Raw genomic sequence first — 18,909 nt, 5'->3', positions numbered from 1 at the left:
TGGTGTCAGTGGGACCCCGTTCCCAGGCAGCTGTGTGGCCCCACTGTCTGTGGCATCTCTGGCAGCCGCTGATGGCACAGTGACTGAGGGATGTGACCTCCCTGACAGGGTTCCCCTCGGGATCCGGGGTAGTTCCCTGGGGAGAGTTGGAATAGCTGGGCAAGCGGGGACACCTGGTGGGGGGACACTTGGTGAGGTGGGGACACCTGGTGGGGGGCGACACCCGGTGGAGCAGGATGTCCAGGGAAGCAGGGGCAGAGAGGGGCCTCGGGGCAGCAGGAGCCCGGCAGCCAGTGGCGTCTGCAAGGATGTGGGCGGACCTCTGCTATGCAGAGGAATCAGACACCCACCTTTGCCAAGACGACACTTCCATGATGGAGGTTGCCTCAGGCCCCCTCCCCACTCGCCCCACCACCCACTGGCAAAGACGGGCTGCGAACATAAACCAAAGTCCTCTCGGGTCCCTAAGAGTCCTGACCCACTAACGTCTGGGCGCAGATGCGATTCCTCACTTTTTTGGTAAACCACGGCTGAGGCCACGTGCCGTAAGAGGGGGTGACGGGTTAGGGTCTGACCATCTGGGTGGCAGCTGACTTTGCTGTTCCCGGGGAGCACGACTTTGGGGAAATTACAGGCGCTGGGTCTCCGCTGCAGAAAGTGTTTTGACGAGAATGCAACGGGCGCAGCGCGGACGCTGTGCCTGCGGTTCCGCCAGGCCCCTTGTGGCCTGGGGGGTGGGTGCCGGGCGGGGCCTGTCCTCACTCCCCAGACGACACTTAGGTGGTGCAGGGCGAGTTACCTGCTCTCACCCTCAGCTCTGACTCCCACCTGCCGGGGCTCTCGGGACTTTGTGGGAAAACTGGGCCCAGGGCCTGGGGCAGGGCCTGCCTAGGTGGTGCCTCGTCTGCGGTGGCTGCAGTGACAGTGGGAAAACGTGGCCCTAGGGAGGCGCACGGTGGCCCCAAAACACTTAGAAGATGCCGTGTGGGCAGCGGCCACCCACAGAGCCACTGCCCCGACGAGGCCGAGCTGGTGGCGGCGCTGGGCCGTGCCGTGTCCACCTGTCAAGTGAGCTGCGGGGCTGCACGTGGCCGGTCAGTTGTCCTCGGACAGGCTGGACCCCGCCCCCTGCACACTCATGGCCACAAGGCACCACGTGTGGTCGTGGTGCGGGTCCTGGGGAGGCCTGGAGGAGCTGAGAGGATATGGGGAGGGCTAAACCTTTTAAACGGAGGCTGGGGGGAGACAGGAAGGGGGTCCAGCAGGAGCCCAGAGGGGCTGGCGTAGAGCCCCCTGCTGGTGGCGGAGGAGATGGGGGAGAGGACATAATCAAATCCAAAGATAGGCAACGTTGGGCACCTCTTGAACTAAAAATGGACAATTTAGGACACATACAAAGACCATTTCAGACAATGGCTCACGATGAATAAACCCAAGAGATTGGGCTGAATAGACGGGAGGGCACAAACCAGCCAGTGGACGTACCCTCAGGGCCTGAGTGACCGTGACCACCCATCTCTGCATGCCCGCGGCCGGGCCTGGCCTCCCCGCTGTGCTCACCGGCTGTCCAAGGAGGCGGCCTAACTAGTCACCCTCCCCTAGAGACGAGGTCCAGAGAAGTGCGCCCACCTGCCCAGGATCACACAGCTAAAACCCAGATTGGTTTGGTTCCAAATCCACCCTCTCTCACCAGGTTCCTCTGACTCATCCCGGGATGTCTGGGCGTCTTCCCTGTGTCCTGCTTAGAGCGTGTTTTTGGGGCATCCATAGGTGCAAGTGCCTGATGGATCTCGGGTTTGACCCAGGAAAGCAGTGCTAATAATTTTCAGAATATTAGATGTTTAAGGTCAAGGAGAAGAGAGGCAAGTGAGGGGATCAAACCTGAGTCCTTATTCCAGGACAGTGGTTCTTAATTTCTGCTGCACTTTGTAATCACCAGGCTGCACCCCTGATCAATCACATAAGATTTCTGGGGCTGGGACCCAGGTAGCAGGGATGTTATAAGTGCTGTGGGTGGAACCACTGCCCTAGAGAGACGGCCTCTGTGTCTACTGAGGGTATCGGGATAATAATATTTACTAATGTGTTCAAGTGGGAAAGTCAGAAGCTGGGGATGTTGTGATTCTCATTTCAGGACACCCTGCTACTGCTTCAGCAGCTGAGCCCTGGCAGCTCTGCAGCTACTTTAACAACAAGGAAAAGGTATTAGTGAAACCCAAGGGTTGATATTAATCAGAAAGAAAAGTCTTAAGCAAAAAAGCTAAAAGATAACTTTTGTTAAATAATGAACACTCGTGAAACAGCAATGAAATGGTAGTAAAATGTCTGTGATTACGTATTTCTCAGCATTCATCTGATAACTGAAACAGCATGAAGCAATAGTTGCACTTAAAAAAAAATGACAAGAAAATAGCTATTCATTTAGTTGACAGAGAAGGTTCGTGTCCTCTGTAAGATCACTAGTGTCACTGTCATCACCAAGGTGAATGTCAGCGCAGGCGGGTAGAAGCATCCTCCTGTGCTCGTCCTTACACTGAGGGGGCGTCTTGGCTCCTTGGCCTGGAGTTCCTGGAGAAAACCTTGGTCCTTCTGGGAGGAGTCTGGGGAGGGGCCGGCCTGCCCCGGGCCCCAGGTCAACGAGGCCCCAGGATTGCATATTGCCGCATGGTGGCTGTGGAGCATGGACACATTCCAGAGGAGGCCTGATGTTCCTAGGCTGGGGGCAGCGTGGAGGGAGTGACACTCTGGGCCTGGGAACAACTCTGGCTCTGCATTCTCAGGGCTGGACCCCTCTGGAGAGCTGTAACACCTGGGGGTCCTGCCAGCAGCTGCTCTGTCTCTCTTGCTGCCCAGCCCATTGCCTTCCTGCGGGGGAAGGCACGTGGACTGGGGAGCAGTGCCAGAGGAGTCAGGTGGGGCCACAGACAGAAGAGCACGTGTCCCCTGCCCTCTGCCTGTTGCACCATATTCCATAAAAGTAAACACATGTTTCTGTTTGTCTATTGCTAATGCTATGGCATTCCAGGCACTGGCACCAGCGTTAATCCACCAGGATCCATCCAGAGACAGCCGCGAGGGTCGGGATCTTTGGAGTGTCCGTTTGGAAGGGTTAGCAGTGCCCATCTGTCCCATGCTCTGCACAGTGCTGTGAAAACGATATGAAAGGGTGAAAACAAAAGGAATCCATGGGCAGAAGATCCCAGGGCTTTATGGCGTCATTGGCGATGACTTACACTGTACAGCATCGCACAGGTGTGTCTACCTGTGTGTCCACCCTTGCCAGCCCCGCTCCTCTGCACCCGCACACAACTGGCCCAGGCTCTTCATGCGATGTGCCCGGGGAGGCTCATAGGTGGTTGCTCTTGGAGAGGTAGGCGATGAGGGCCACGGCCACGCCCACGTAGATGCCGGTCCCGATGGTGATGGAGAGCACGGCCAGGAAGAGGGCCCGCCGGGAACTGGTGCTGGCCTGGTGAAAGTCCCCCTTGGCCACGGCTTTGTTCGTCTGCAGCGGGAGGAGGGAGAGGAAAAAGGGGGTCAAGATGAGCAAGGCGAACCGAGAGGGGACTCACCGAGGGGGAGCTGTGCAGGGAAGGCGGGGGGCTGTCGCTCACCACTGCTCCCCCTTGCCCTGCAAGGCAGTCAAAGCTTAAATGAAAGAAAGCGAAGCCCCAGGGATACCCAGGCTGGCAGTTGTCAACTGGGCACCAGCCACGGGAGTCCCGGGTCTTGGGCACCAGGACGCGAGGGCGGGGACGTCACAGCTCAGTGGCCCCCCTCTGCCCGGTAAAGATACGTGAACAGTTTTCTAAAGTGTGTTCACACTTACCTCCTCTGATCCTTACAGCGTACGGCGGTGTGGGGAAGGAAACGGGAGTTCTCGTTACCCGGAGAGGAGCCCGAGGTGTAAACTCCTTCAGTGGACTGCGGATACTGAGACTCCACTCCCCAGCCGGCGGCGCGGGAATCTGCGTGCCCGATGCCCCCTCCCTGCCATGGCGGGGCCGGAAAATTCATCCACCAGTGAAATAACTCGAGGTGAGACCAGCGCCTCTATTTCTGGTCACCCGATTGCATAGCGAGGTGTTAGTTTAGTGAGATTCGGGGTCATGACCTCGGGGTCATGAAGCAGATGGGAACGTGGAGGTTTCGGGTGTTGTGTCTGATTTGGCGTTTTGTGATGGAGCCCACCTCCACCACGGCCAGCCCCCTCCTCCGTGTCCCCTCGACAAGGGAGGCCCCGGGCTGTGGGGACCATCATGTGATCCAGCTGTGACATCACGGCTGATGCCCCCCGAGTGATGGCAGATGAGGGTGGAGGCCAGCAGGGCAGGTGCCCCCGGAGCGTCATGGGGCGCTGAGGAGGGCTGACCCCCGGCAGGGCGGGGTGCTCCTCGTCAGGGCAAAGGCAGAGCTCACTCCCCGTGTGGGACGTCCTGACCCCCTCAGGACACATCTCCAGAAACCGGACTCTCACTGGATCCCATTTCCATGCGTGTTGAGCGTATTTCTACTTTTTGTGGGCAGGATGGGAGGTGGCATCCTGTTTACTCAGACACCGAGGTCCCAGACTCAGAGGTCACCAGGAGATGACTTTCCGTCCTCCGCAGCTCTGCCCCTGACCTGATGAGACGTCGGGTGGAGAAGGGTCTCCGGTCCGCTCGTGTCCTTTTATTTTTTCCTCTAACTTCTGGTTCTTGAGGGCCAGTTTTATGTCCTCCTCCCCAATTTTTGGGCTTGGAAGTGAGCCTGGGGGTTCCCTGTGGACGATCTTTGATGAAGCAGAGTGAAGAGAACGTGAGCAGGAAGCTCCCAGGACAACAGTAGCTACGTCTCAGCTGAGTTCACCCCAAACTCTCCAGGCCCCTCCCTGCCGGCCCCTGGCCTCTGTCAGGTTGGGCCCCCCAACCCCAGCCCGGCCGGGGCTCTGCTGCAGGAGCCACGCACAGACAGACAGACAGACAGACAGACAGACCAGGAGGCCGGGCCGGGCACTCGGACTCCGCAGGGAGCTCCCGACTCCGAGGGCTGCCCGTCTCATCCGGGTCCATGCACGCACTCGGGACCCTCAGTGGCTGGAAGCCCCGGTGAGCTGCTTATAATGCCTGCGTCGGCTGGGCTCCCCGAGGGCCGCCCTGGACGGCCTGACCCGTGGGCGTGGGACCGAATCCGGGCGCTCCATCCTCTCTCCTGACGGGTGGGCTCACTGTCCTCTGCTGACCTACATCATCCCCAGCCGGGCAGCTTAAATCAAGAACAAGCCGCTAACCTCTCCCAGGTTCTGGCGTTAGGGGTTTGGGAGCCCCTCGGTGGGTGACTCTACCTGGGCCTGGAGGGGCCTGGGCTGCAGTCTCTTGATGTCCTGGCTGCATTGTGGGCTGAGGCAGGAGCTCACAGCGTCCCCCTACCGGGACCCGCCCGCTCCTTCCTTGCGGCCCCGCAGCCCTCAGGTCCACCTAGGGTCCCCTCCCAGACGGCGGCCTGGTCTCACGGTCTCTGGGGACCAGCTCCTGGGGCCCCTGCACAGAAGCGGGGCTGCGGCTGGGGGTTGGCTGACGTTTGCACAGCTGAAAGGAAACTCTTGTGAAGAAGGACGCACACACAGGACGACACAGTGGGTGGCCCCTCCTTCCAGGAGGAGCAGAATCCCGGGGGGTGCAGCCTTGGGGCAGTGACAGATGGGGGTCCCGCTGAAGCTCATCCTGAGGGGGTCCCCATGGGCAGTTTTCTGTCCGTGTGGCCTCTGTGACCCCAGAGACCGACCCCAGGGCTGCCGCATTGGGCAGAGGGAGGGGCACGGCATGTGTCACTGGACAGCCCCTCGGGCCCTGTCTGCAAACGGCCGTCCCACTCCCCCCAGGCTGGGAACGTCCCTGCGGCTGGTTTTCCTTCCCTGCCCTTTTGGCCAGAGATCACCAAGTGAAGTTCGTTCCTTTCTTTTTTGAGGTCTTTTGCTCAGAAAACCAAGTGCAGGTGACTGGCCTGGTTCTGAGTAGCATCTTCTGTGCGCCAGGGACTCAGAGGGACCCAGAGAGTGTGCCGTCCACCCTCATGGATGCTGCTTGGAGTATAAGTCACAGGCGAGGGAGAGAGTCTTAACTCAGGTCGAAGAGCTGGAGGTCAGAGTCAGGGAGTGCCTGGCTCCCCGAGACACCGCTCGCTGGGCACTGGGTGCTGCCACTGCCCTGACCTGGGGAAACGTCCTCCAACCCACCCAGGACGCGCTGAGCTCACACATAGCCCACTGGGATATTCCACGTTCAAACATGCACTCTGGTTCTTTAGGTAAATAACTACCCTCACTCACCTGGTTTTAAAGCTATGTAGAAAACCCAACTTTAAACTCAAGAGCAAAAGTAAAATATTGGTGCTAAAACTCATGGAAACACTGACTCCCTCCCTTGAATGAAGTGTTATTTAAATGGAGGAAATAAAAATCATATAAACAGAGAACGCACAGCTGGGACCAATGTGCTTAGGCCAGAACTGACCATCAGAGCCGTGATCCAGATATAGCGTGAGGTCCGTCCCAGGTGCTGCCCCCGTCAGCCTCTGAGGCTGGGACGGCCACTAGGTCAAGCACCCACGCAGAGGAGCCGGCCATCAGAAGTCGGGAAGGTCCTCAGACACATTTCAAGCTCATTTTGGGCAGGTTTCTAGGGTGAGAAATGACCAGTTTGCAGGGGAATGAGTCAAATTCACATCCTCGGCTGCCCTTATCCTCTGACACTTCCTCCCTCTGTGGCGATTGAGAGCATTTAGGGGCTGGTTTCATAGCAGGCTTGTCTCCTGGTCTGACAGATGCCAGGCCCCCTTTCTTCTGGTGCTTTTGGTGCGTCCAGTCTGGCCCCGACCTGCGCCCATCCTCGCCCCCTTCCCAGTGCGTGCTGCCTCCCTCCCACCTGAGGCCCGGCTCACCTGAGAGGTTTGTCTGGCCCTCGGCTCGGGGGGCCCAGGTCCTTACTCCTCCCTCAGCCCTTTCCTTCCTTCCTTCCTTTGCTCACCTGCAACAGCTAGAGGTTTGACATCACGACAGACAACGGCCCAGGATGGCGACAGGGCCGCACAGCCGCGTTTGCCAATTTCCAAAACGAGAGCGGAACCGAATTAGAGGTTCTGAAGCCCTCCATCCGTCTGCCCCCCGAGGGGACAAAGGTCCGGGTGTGTGAAGGCAGGGAGGGGATCTGAGGGACCAGAATGCGAGTCCGGGTTCTCTCCATGAGGGGCGTAGGCGCCGCCTCCCCCTTCAGTCCCACTGAGAGCAGCTCCGACGGGACACTGGGCATCTGTCTTGACGTGTGCCCCCTGCATGGAGGGCAGGAGACCATTCCCGCCTGGACAATCCAGAAGGCGGGGGTGGGCTGGGCAGCAGCGTCAGGGTGGGAGCCGGGGTCAGCGCTCTCGGGGGGGGGGACGGGCTGGCCCTCCCGTCAGTCAGGGGAGGAGGAGTGGGTACTTCCTGGGGCAGACGCAGGCTGCCCAAGCTGTCGTAGACTGTGTCCGACGGAGCCCAACGGAGGGGCAAGCAGACCCCCAAGGAAAATTCCAAACTCTAGTCGAGGATGCAGAGTGTGCGAGTGTGTGTGTGGGGTCTGCAGAGAACCCGCCAAATGCCTGGATGAGGAAGAGAGCTGCACACGCTTTGCAGGCATGGGGCCCCCATGATGATGTGAGTGGGTGAGAGTTTTCTACCCCCATCTGTCTCCACTCGCCATGCCTCACCCCAAAGTGGCAGATCCCGTGGTGGCAGCCTGGGGGTGGGGAGAGACCACACCCCTCATTCCCAGGAACGGCTCAGGCATACCCCACTCAGTACATTGTAAAAGAACAGTGCTACATGCCACCCAAGAATGGCTCAAAGGGAAGAGAGACACAGTGGAAATCCACACTCTCATCTGGTCCTGCTGAGAGTGTGAAATCCTGTCACTACTTGGGAAATGCAACACTGCTTACAGCTGGACATATAGACACACACGATACAAGTGTTCCACTCCCGGCAAATACTCAACAGAAACGATGCATTTGTGCACCAAGGACACCTACAAGCATGTCCGTAGCCATACCGACCATCAGAGCCCTGACCTGGAAGTCATCCCAACATCTAACCACAGTAAAAGGATAAATGACAATGGTACCCAATACGGTAATGAAATAAATCTCAGGAACATGATGTTGAACAGAAGAAGCCAGACACAGGAGTCTATTGCATAGAGTACAAAACAGGCCAAAGTCATCTACACTGTTGGCAAAGGAGCCAGATTGGTGGTGTCCTTGGGGAGGGTCAGCAACTGGAAGAAAACACAGTTAAAAAAATCTACTTTTACACCCTAAGATGATTTTAGAAATGATTCTACCAAGAGTTAAATGAACAAATAGGAACCATCTATAAAGAATAGAGAAACCCATTTCGTGAAACTAGTAAAATCTTGATATCAGAACCAGAGAAGGAAAGTAAGAGAAAAGGAAAGGAAGATGCTGATTTCCTACAGACACGGATGCAGGTGAGATTCAGTGAGCGAGAGCCGGCTTCCTCTCCACACTGCTCTCTGCCTCTGCATTTGCTGGGCCTTTTTGATCGTCCTTCACACCATTTTCACCCCTAACTCATCTATTATATGTCCATGGGGCTGTCCCTGCCCCCTGAGGTGGGGAGGCCCCCGGGGGCCCCCAAGTCTCCATCCCAGGCTCACCATGGAGCATTGCAACTGCAGGTTCGCGGGCTCCGCGCAGGACCACTCAGTGAACTAATGACCGAGGCCCAGCGGCCTTTCCTTCCAGCTCTCGAGGGCAACACGCTTCGGTCAGAAACATCCGCATGTCCAGGAAGCCCTCGGCTGATAATCGCGGGTCTTACGCAGAGTCTACGAGCTGATTAGGAGGATATGCGTCAGGCGTAGCCGAGAAGGAAGCGTTTACAACCACAGCTCCTTGCTGGGGTGGCTCTGCCAGGCACCCTCAAGGACCTGGAGGCCAGTTTGGGCAGGACGTGGTGCCTGCATGATGGAGGGGAGGGGTCCGCAGTCCTCGGGAGTCCAGGAAGGAGGAGAGAGAGCAGCCAGGAGGGTGGCCGGTGTCTGCCGGGCAGGGGAGTGCTTCCACGATGGAGGCAGTTAACCTGTGCCGTGCCGCGTGGTGGCCCCGAGCCACCTATGGCTACTCAGCACTTGGGATGTGGCGAGTGTGACTGTGAGTTTTAATATCATTTAATTTTAATTAATTTAAACATAAGTAGCCAAACGTTAGGGGCCACCATGGTGGGCAGCACAGACCCAGGAGAAACGGGCAGAGAGTCCCACGGGGAGCAGGGAGGAGAAGAAGCCTGGGGTGCGGTGGGTGGGATGAACCCAAAGGAGGTGGAAACCCTGCAGGGTGGTTCAGGCATCAGTGCTGGGGGGCCGGGGGTTTCCCTGCGCCCGGGAAACTGCTCCACACACACCTGCCTCTGTGCATTTACCTGTGAATTTATTTTGGTAGCTCAGTGTCAGGTGGAGATGAAGGAGGTTGGGGTGACCCTGTGAAAAGGCAAGGCCCATGAAATCTGCAGATGAAGGGGGGCCTTTGGACCCGGGGTGTGGAGTGGGCGTCCTGGTCTGGGGTCTACTGGCATCCCTCGCAGATGGAACCTATCAGGGGCTGATGCTGGGCCCCAGGCCTCCATGACATGTGGCAAGGTCCTGTGCTCCACCCCTGCTGGGGGACACCTCCCCCGGCCCCTGGGAGACGATGCTCCCAGGGTCTGGTCCTGGACTGAGTTTACCACAAGCTTTTGCCCAAGTCCTCATTTCCTTTGGCTGTAAAATACCCACTGTTGTTTGAGTTTCAGGAAAAACATGACTTTCTCTGCAATATATCCCTCCTTTGTTTTTCTTTTTTTTTTTTTTTGCCGTGTGGCTTGCGGGATCTTAACTCCCCGACTAGAAATCGAACCTGGGCCCCGGCAGTGAAAGTGCTGAATCCTAACTACTGGACGGCCAGGGAATTCCCCTTGCTTTGTTTTTCTTACGGTCGCTTATTTTAGGTGCAGGAATCGCTAAGGTCGGAGGAGTCCACATCCACGTCTTCCACAGACACGTGGTCCCGCTCTGGTCGAGGAGCTGGGTCCCGGCACAGCCGGGATGGCCTCGGCAGAACACAAAGGCTGGAGCCAGACCCCCGCCTCTGAGGAGTGTGACAGACACCCTCTCTACCTCCACAACTATCTCTCTGGAAATTTATAGCACTCTGGGTATTTTATGGCTCATTTTTCCTCCTGCACCAATATCTGCCGGGCTGGATTACATTTCTTTGCATCATTGCAAAGCTTATTTCCCTTATTTATGACTGTCTACGTCTTGCTGTGTGCTGACGGGTATGCGGGGCTGCGCTGGAGGAGGGGCCGTGTGGTGGTTTAGCAGGCTTCATGGGGAGGAGGGAAAGCCTCTCCGGCCAGGGCTCACTCAGACCCACATGCACGCTTCTTTCCTTACGTGGTTTAGCTCCAGGAGCATTTTTATGACCTCCCCTCCCCCTTTTAAAGCAACCCTTCTATTTTAAGCCATGAAAAAAAAATAAACCTTGTGAGTTAGGTCTGAATGGCAGACAGATCAGCTATGAAACAAACGTACCCCCTGTGCTTGGGTAAAACCCGATGGGAGCACAGGCTCCCCTGGGTGCTAGCACCAAGCCCCTTCACCTGGCCTTGGCCTGAGTCACTGCAGGGGGGGGAGTTACCCATGATGGTGTCTGAGGGCCCCTGTCATCAAGGTCATTTTGTAGGGAACACAACAAAAACATCAACAGGAGCAACGGCCCCTGTGCCATCCTGCGCAGAAGCCTGAGTGACCTTGACTCCATCCTCCAACTGAGGTTAGAGGAGCCCCAGGCCTCGCGGTTCCTGAGAGGCCCCGCCCAGGGCTCCTCTTCCCACAGCTCAGGGCTCCCCCCTATGCTGGCCATGGGGCTCTGTTGGAGAGAAGCCTGCCTTGGTTTTCTCCTGTGACTAATCAGTATGAACTCACGTTTAGCTTCATACAGGCACAGGTGGATAATACAAAAATAATTATACGTATGGAAATATTTCTATATATAAAGATGTAGACCCATGTATTTCTACATATAGAACTAATAACATGCGAGTACACACACGTGTATTTCCTATTTCCTAGCTCTGTTACTGAGCAAACCCAGAATCAATGATACCACAGTAGCAACAAGCACACCCAGTGCCCAGATAGTGGTTTCTAAAACCATTTTCCAATAAAAGGGGCCAGAACTCCATGGGGAAGTGGCTGATTTTAGGACTCAGGCAGGTAATATACAAGATGAGCCTGGGGCGGCATTTTATAGTACAAAAAAGGGAAAATACTCTAAGATCAAAAGGATGGGGACATGTCAGGGGGACACAGGAAATGCTCCCTATGGCCAAAGTGACAAAATAAATAATGTAGTATTGGATTATAAGCCAAAGTGTAAAATAAACATCCAAGGGTCCATACTGATGTAAATAAATGATTGGATGAATCAGTTCACTGTGGAGAATAGACAAATCTCCCATATAGACAAATTCCAAATAATCTATGTAGGTCCTCCGCCCTCAGGGAAGTAAAGCACAAGTCCCACCCTTTGAGAGTGGGCTGCACAGTGACTTCCTAGGACAGAGGACGGAATGGAGGGCAGGAGGAAGAGTGACCTTGCCGTGAAGAAACCCGACAAACACGACCACAGCCAGGTGACCAGGGTCAGCATCCGCAGTGACAGGTCATGTTGATGGGATGCAGCACTGACCTTCACCTCCATGCTCTTCCTCCGCAAACCCGTAACCCCAGTCTAAGCAGGAGGAAAGCATCAGACAAGTCCCGATAGAGGGACATCCCACACTGTACCCCACCAGGTCTCCTCACAGCTGTCAAAGTCATCAGAGACAAGGGAAGCCTAAGACGTTGTCACAGCCCAGAGGATCCCGAGGAGGCCTGACCGCCAGGTGCTGCGTGGATCCTGGATGGGACCCAGGGGCAGAAAGAGGGCATCAGGCAACCGCTAAGGTGATCGGGACAGAGCACTTAGAATACAATGGTGCAGCGACACTGGCCTTTACCTGGGACAGACGAGCCCAACGTGAGATGTTGATGGGGGTTGGTGGGTGACTGGACTCAGGGAAGCCACCAGCTCTGCACCCCTTTGCCCATTTTCTGCAGAGCTAAACTGGTCTGAGATAAGCCGTTTATTTAAAAGGCAGGGTGTGGATGGGGCAGGTGAGAGGCCTGTCTGGTGCAGGGGCACGTTCCCGGGCTCCGTCCCTGAGAACCTGGGGGGAGGCGGGGGGAGGGGCCGGCACACCTGCTCAAACCCAGCACTGACGGGAACTCGCTCGGCCCTTGAACTACTTACTCGCTATTGCTGAGTGTCCGATTTTACTTTCCTCCCTAAAGCAGAGTTAGTGTCTAGTGGGTGTTGTGACAATGTCAGCACAGGACACCCTGACTTACTGCTCCATGTTGAGCTCCATGCCGACAATTTACTTGCCTGGCCTTACTTCCTCCTTCCTGACACCACAGAGAATGACTGTTGTTAATACTGGTTTCCATACACGTACCCTTAATATAACAATGTGTTAGGAAGATGTTCAAACGCACAGAAAAGGTAAAAGAACCTGCAGTGAACATATCAACCCCTTCAGTTTAGGTTCATCTATCCAGCTCTCTATCCATCCATCAACCCATCTTTTTTCTTTTGGATGCATGTCAGGATAAGTTGCAGGCACTCCCTGCTAAGCACATCTGCATATGACTCCATTGACGGAGAATGAGAGATGGGGAATTCAGGTTCGGTGTCGAGTGACAGAGCACCTGCCTCCTGGATCCTAACAGGTGCCCACGAACGGAAACTACGCCATCATTTCATTCTTTACGCAAAAGTCCTGCTTCCTTTCTGGAAACAAATAAGGAGGAGATTAAAGATTTTAAAACCCAGGAGAGGAAAAAATCAGACCTTTCTCTTTAAATATCCCTTGGGGATGAGAAAAATTTTTAGGAACAAGAATGAAGGTTTGGGCCCTTTGGACCCAACAGTGGACGCAGGCTGGCCGATGTCTGCCCCATGTGTGTGGCCGCTTTCACCATGTGTGTGACACCCCTGGGCACATGTGTGGTGGCTGGTCTGTGCCAGCGGAAACCTGTCAGGTGCTGGGTCGGTGCCTCTGCAGAATCTGTGGGCGCCCCATGTTCCCTGCAGAAGAGCCCCCATGACTGGGCTTTGTCTTGTGCACAACAAGCTTCCTCAAATTGTTACATGACGGGTGATGTGATGGTCCTTTTATTTTCCTGCCAGTTCATGTCACAGAAAACCAATCACACAGCAAACAAAACACCCTTGTTTTAAAAAGTCTTCCCATGACAGGGCCACTAGATAATCACGAATTATATTGCTCCAATGAAATTAAGAAAAGCTTGTTTCTTAAGAAGCAAAGATTTAAGTAAAGAATGAAAAAAATTCAGTGTCACCTAGTAGACTGGAAATTTGGGAGAAAATCTGAATGCTTTAAAAGATGAATAATTAAATAACCGTGTTATATCCCTATGGTGAGACATGAGGTCACCACAAATATCACTAATCACATGACAAGTACTCATGATATTGGTTACAAAAAGGCATATTTTAAACCCTAATCTTGCCTATACAGAGAATAATGCACACAAAAAGGATTGGATGGAACAGACCAAAGTCTTAAATGTAAATGCTGAGTTTCCCCCTGTTTCTTCATAGTTTAATTCGCTGTCCAGAATTTCAGTGCCGGTAAACAGGAAAAACCTGTTGATCCCACAGGTGTCATTTCCCATCGGGCCGATGCCTCGGTTTACCCTTCCCAGTGTGTGTAGCCTGGGGAGTCAGTGTTGGTCGTGGGGAGGAAGCCCCCCAGGGCAGTGACACCCAAGCTCCCCTCAGCACAGCAGGTGCTGGGACCCCCTGAGCCTGATGCCTGGTGCCTGGGTCTGGGGGGAATCTCTCTGCCCCAGACTTGCTCTCAGGCCTGATCCGCAGCCCCTGATGGCTCATAAACCCACACGGTCGCTGAGTTTGGGGCTGGAGGCCACCGGCTGGGGCCTGGTCCGGGCCCCGTTGGAGATGAGGCTCTCGCTGGCTGCTTACCAGCCCCTCCTGAACCTGTCCCAGCCTCGCGGCCACGGCGCCCGCACAGAGACGCCGTTTGTGCTGCTCCAGGTTCAGACGTGGGACGCTGTGCTGACCTTCCCACGTGGCCTGGGTCGGCCTGGTGTGGGGACCCCGCCTGTTCCACCTCTGCTTCTTGGGCCCTGGAGCCCCTGGAGGGAGTAGGCCTAGAACGAGGGCAGGTGGCCCTCCGGCTGGGTTCAGAGCTTCTCAGTGCCAAGCCTGAGAATGTGGCCTTCGACCTTCGACATTTCTGGGCTGCCCTGAGCGTCTCTCATAAATAACCCAGTGTGTTCGCTCAGTGGACTTGGGAAAGGAAGGGTCATACACCCCAGGGGAGCCTTTCTCATCAGAGCGGGAGTTCTGGCTTCACACTTAATCCACCGTTTATCTTGACAGCTGCCCCCGTCCCGCAGTTCCCTCGGCTAGTCTGTTGGTTGGTTTGTTTCGGCAGCAAGCGCACCTGCAGATATTCATGCAGTGGAGAATTTAAAAAACATACACTTCTGTTTTTACCTTCCACCATATCGCTGCTCTTAACGTATTTGCACGTTTGTCAGTTATTGTCATTCCTTTAAAAAATCCACTTTCGCACCTGCAACAGCAGGTGAGGGCCACCAGCAGGCTCCCAAGGCCTTGAGGGCAGAGTCCTTGGCCGTGGGCGGCAGGGCAGTTCTGCAGCTCCGCCGTGATCTCTGTTCCCTTTTAGGGCCTGTCTTCCCAAGGCGGGTCAGGAGGGTGTGTCTCTCAAGCCCTTTGACAAGCCTTGGCAATTGGCTCCCACCTCTCAGTCATGGGAGGGGAAGCGAGGGCAGGTTCTGCCTCTGGTGGAGGTACTTAGGGTTGGGAACAAGGGGATGCCAGGGGTGGCGTCAGGAGGAAGGCAGGTGGCAGTGGCGTAGGGGCTGCCAGTCGGGTGGCAGAGCCCGGTGGGGGGGCAACCACTGGTGGACCCACAGACGGTGAAGAGCCAAGATCCCTCGTTTGCACGTCGGGCTGTGATGACATCTGCCTAGACCCGAGAGGAAAGGTATGCTGGGTCTGGAGGTGAACTCGACCAGGGGGAGACAACTTCCAGGCCTGCCTATTCACCGAATTTTTATAATGGCAAGGAGCTTGCTGCAGGCCACCAAGCACATCATGTTCACATTAACCGCGATCCATCCTTTGCTCCCGAGTTTCTGGAGGGGATGAGGACCAGAGCAGAGCACGAAGAACCACCAGAAATGATGGGGAAGATTATTCTGAGCTGTGGAAGGCAATGGCAACTTTATTGACCAAGAAGAAAATAAGAAACTTCACAGGAGCCATGGTGTATGCTCCAGGGCCTTCTAACATGCTATGGCTTCTGACACATTTATTCCAGAAGTGAGGAGACAGTTGTGAGGCCCTGTCTCCCAAAGCCCGGGCGTGTCTCCCACACCCTCGTCCTCTTGGCTACAGGAGACCTGCTTCCTTGTGAAGGCACAGCTGTTTGCTGCCCTCTTTCCCCCAAACACTCACAAAATATCCAAAAGAAAGGGCAGCGTCCTGCTGTTCTCCCCAGCTCACCTCACCAGCGGCCGAACTACCCTCTTGTTGCCTGGACTCCTTACAAAGCACAAGAGAGGGGACCCGAGTCCCTGGGACGGTTCTGATAAAATCTCACTGAGAAGACGCTGTTAGTGATCTGCACACTGTCCCTGTGTGATAATGTCATTAAGTTAGGTGCTTCGTCCAGGCAGCAGGGGCTCCACTTGACTGGAAAGGTTTAAAACGAACTGATTTCCAGTGATCTCCTCACTGCCCGCCCCTCCCCACCCAGGCTGGCAGCGCCACCCCAGCACACATTTGGAAAATGAAGGGCTCTTCTGGTCTGGTCTGAGCGCACAGGATAAGACCACAGGGATGTGTTGGATGGTCAGGGTCCTGGTTGGCGAAACTTCTAGAAATCTAAGCTCTTATCAGAACGTTGGGTCCTGGGTTTCAGAAACCGTCAACACCGCACGCCACCATCAAAGACAGGCGACAGTGGGGTACAGGTTAGTGTCATTACAACTCTTCCAAGGGCCCCTGAAAGCAACGCTGACCTCTCCGGACAGGGTTCTGCGTGTTGTCTACCGGGGGAGGCGCCGGAGACACCAGGAAGCATGAGGGCTTTTCATGCCAGTTTCGCAACTTGCTCCTTTGCAGGTGGGACCCCCCAACGTCCAGACACCCCAGAAGACCTTACACCGTGACTGGTGCTCTGAGGTCTGTCCAGCATAATTCTAACCAACTCACTGTGTTCCTCCTCGTCTGTGAGGCAAAAACACCTTCTTTCTTTGAAAATAACTGTTTTGGTAAATTCTTTCGAGACCAAGGAATGTTGAAGTTGAGGCTGACAGTCCTGGGGGCCGGTGAACGATGGTGTGGCTTTCTGGATGAGACCAGGAGGCCACGTCTGCAGGCGCGGGTAGCTGCGAGGCCCGGTGACCCCCTGCTGGACCTCTGCCCTCACGGCCCGCACCCCCGGGGAGATTTCAGCTCCAGACCCACTGTAGCTTAACTTCTCCCCCTCATGGCTGAGCTGTGGGCTGACGCCAGGTCATGGTTGCAACCTGACCTGGGCCCACTGCCCAGAAATTCTGAGTCTGTTCTCCGATTTCCCCAAATGTTGATTTAAAGCCACCTACTGCACATCTCTTCCTGGATTTCCAGCCTTCCTTGACTTCACAGACAGACGCTCCCCGGGCTGGCCTTTAGGGGCATATTTAATTCTCAGCATCACCCTGTGGATGACACGGGGCGCGGGTCCGTGACGTCCCCCGGTAAACCCTTCTCCCTTCATATCAGCAGCCACGCTAGTTACTCTTCTGTACCTTAATCACGGCTCTTTCTTGCTGTCCTCTTATCTTTGTAGTTATTCTTTGTCGCTCTTTATGGCTTTTCCCTTGAATTCTGTTTGTCTGGTGTTAATATCACTGCAACTGGTTGCTTCAGAACCACTTACCCTTCCGGCCAGGAGATTCCACAACTCAGGGCTTCTAGAAGCAATGGGAGAGAGGTGGTGCTTGCAACGTGGGTGGCCCAAAGAGTATGAAGGGAACTGGTTCTGAAGGGTCAGCACAGGGGCTTCCAGGAACCGACATCTCAGGGGCGTGGGCGCCACTGCAGCTACAGAGGGGGTTCTGCTGACCTTGAAACCGAGGGGCTCAGGCTGCCCCAACCAAGCTGACCCGCCTGGTAAACCACCTTCCATCCACAGGAGCCCTGAGATCAACCCTGGCTGCTTCCGGCTTTCCTGGGTTGTTCCAGTTTGGGGCTGTGACCAAGGATGCTGCCGTGAACAACATCTGTGGCCACGTGGGTGCATTTCTCTTGGGCAGATGTCTAGGTGCAAAATAGGGAGATGGATGTTGACATTTATAAGAAAGTATCACAGCATTTTCCACTCCCAACAGCGGGGAAGGGTCCCAGCCCGTGGACTCAGTGATTCCAACGTGAACTTGGTGCTGCGTGTGCCATTGATTTTCCTTTGTGCTCCCCTGAAGATGAATGATCAAAAGCCCGTCTCCTGGGCTCCCTGGTCCTTCGTGCACCTTCCTTTGTGCACGAACGACAAAGGTCTCTGTTTCATTATGGATTTGTTGCCATTCTTTATAGGGTCTCCATGTCACTGTTTTTATAGAGGGGTCCCCACCAGCAGGTGAATAAAATGGGGGGTGGAGACGTGGGGCGTTCGGGCAGCTGTCCCCGGAGCGCTGGGCTGGGGATCAGCTTCAGATGAGGGCCAGGGCCGCACAGGAGTGCGTCAGGCAGAACAAGGGCGGGTGAGGGGCTGGGTGTCTCCCCGTGGGCACAGCAAACTTGGCCACGGCCGGTCATCCCCTTTCCGACGGATTCTACTGGTCTCTCTGTGCACACACCATTGTCCTCCTTTGCTTGGAGGTAGAACACCTAAAACCTCTGAAACCCCAGGCTCCGGATGCCAGAGCCCAGAGGAAAGCATCGTGCAGTTGCAAGGCACGGACACCCTACCAGGTCCATGCACTTCCACGTGCCCTTTGTGCACTGACTACGACCTTTACGTGGATGGCTTCTGTTTCCTCTGCTATAAATCGATGGGCCTTGAGGGGGCGACCCCCACTGATGGCCCCCCACCAACACACAGGCCAGGAGGAAGAGCCACATGGGGCTCCGAGTGGAAGACGCTCCACTCCACCCAGACTCCGGGTTCATGGCCCGTGTTCTCTTCAGAAGAGCCCTGGCTGCCCCGGAAAGCTTCCCACGTGCCCTGGAAGCCAGGGCTAATTCTTCTCCTCTTTCCTTCCAAGGGATTTTTACGTAGGATGGGGGCTGAGCAGCTAAGGACGGCCTGGGAGCTGGAACAGGCAAGCTGTACCCACAACTCGCCCGTTTCAGCTGTTCTCACTCAGTTCCCTGGTTCCCAGTGGGGACCACTCCCCTCTCACTCGCGGGTGTAAGTACAAACCATCAAAAATGGTTTAACGTCCACATTGTACACCCACGATATGAATAAAAGATCTAAAGATACGCCACAGCCGAGAGCACCATTCTTCCATTTTTTATCACTATCTCTGCTCTCAGGCCCCGAGGATCTCCGTGCCCAGTGACGTGAACACTTTACCCTTTGTGAGCCTTTATACTGTCTACAGGGGTGTCCTGCTTCCGGGGTGGGCCTGGAGTCCTGAGGGGCCCCTTCCTTAGGATTCCTTCACTTCGGCATCAAACACAGGCTCACAAAGGTCCCTTCCACTTTGGGAGCAAAGCATCTTGCTGTTG

General features: G+C 55.4%; 1 protein-coding gene across 9 annotated transcripts in view; it reads right to left on the bottom strand.

The window, feature by feature from the left end:
• Positions 1–2,306: 2,306 nt before the first annotated feature.
• The window catches only part of SYNDIG1 (synapse differentiation inducing 1), a 117,020-nt gene continuing 100,417 nt past the window's right edge, over positions 2,307–18,909 (bottom strand). For all 9 annotated transcript variants that reach the window (XM_057529825.1, XM_057529829.1, XM_057529830.1 and 6 more), the window contains one exon: positions 2,307–3,505. In XM_057529825.1, the coding sequence (XP_057385808.1) occupies positions 3,347–3,505 (159 nt within the window). In that variant the 3' untranslated portion in view covers positions 2,307–3,346. The remainder of the gene's footprint in view (positions 3,506–18,909) is intronic.

The sequence above is a fragment of the Balaenoptera acutorostrata genome, chromosome 15 (assembly GCF_949987535.1).
Source record: "Balaenoptera acutorostrata chromosome 15, mBalAcu1.1, whole genome shotgun sequence".
Lineage (NCBI taxonomy): Eukaryota > Metazoa > Chordata > Mammalia > Artiodactyla > Balaenopteridae > Balaenoptera > Balaenoptera acutorostrata.
Note: the sequence above shows the minus strand (reverse complement) of the source record. Positions and strands in the feature narration are given on the sequence as shown.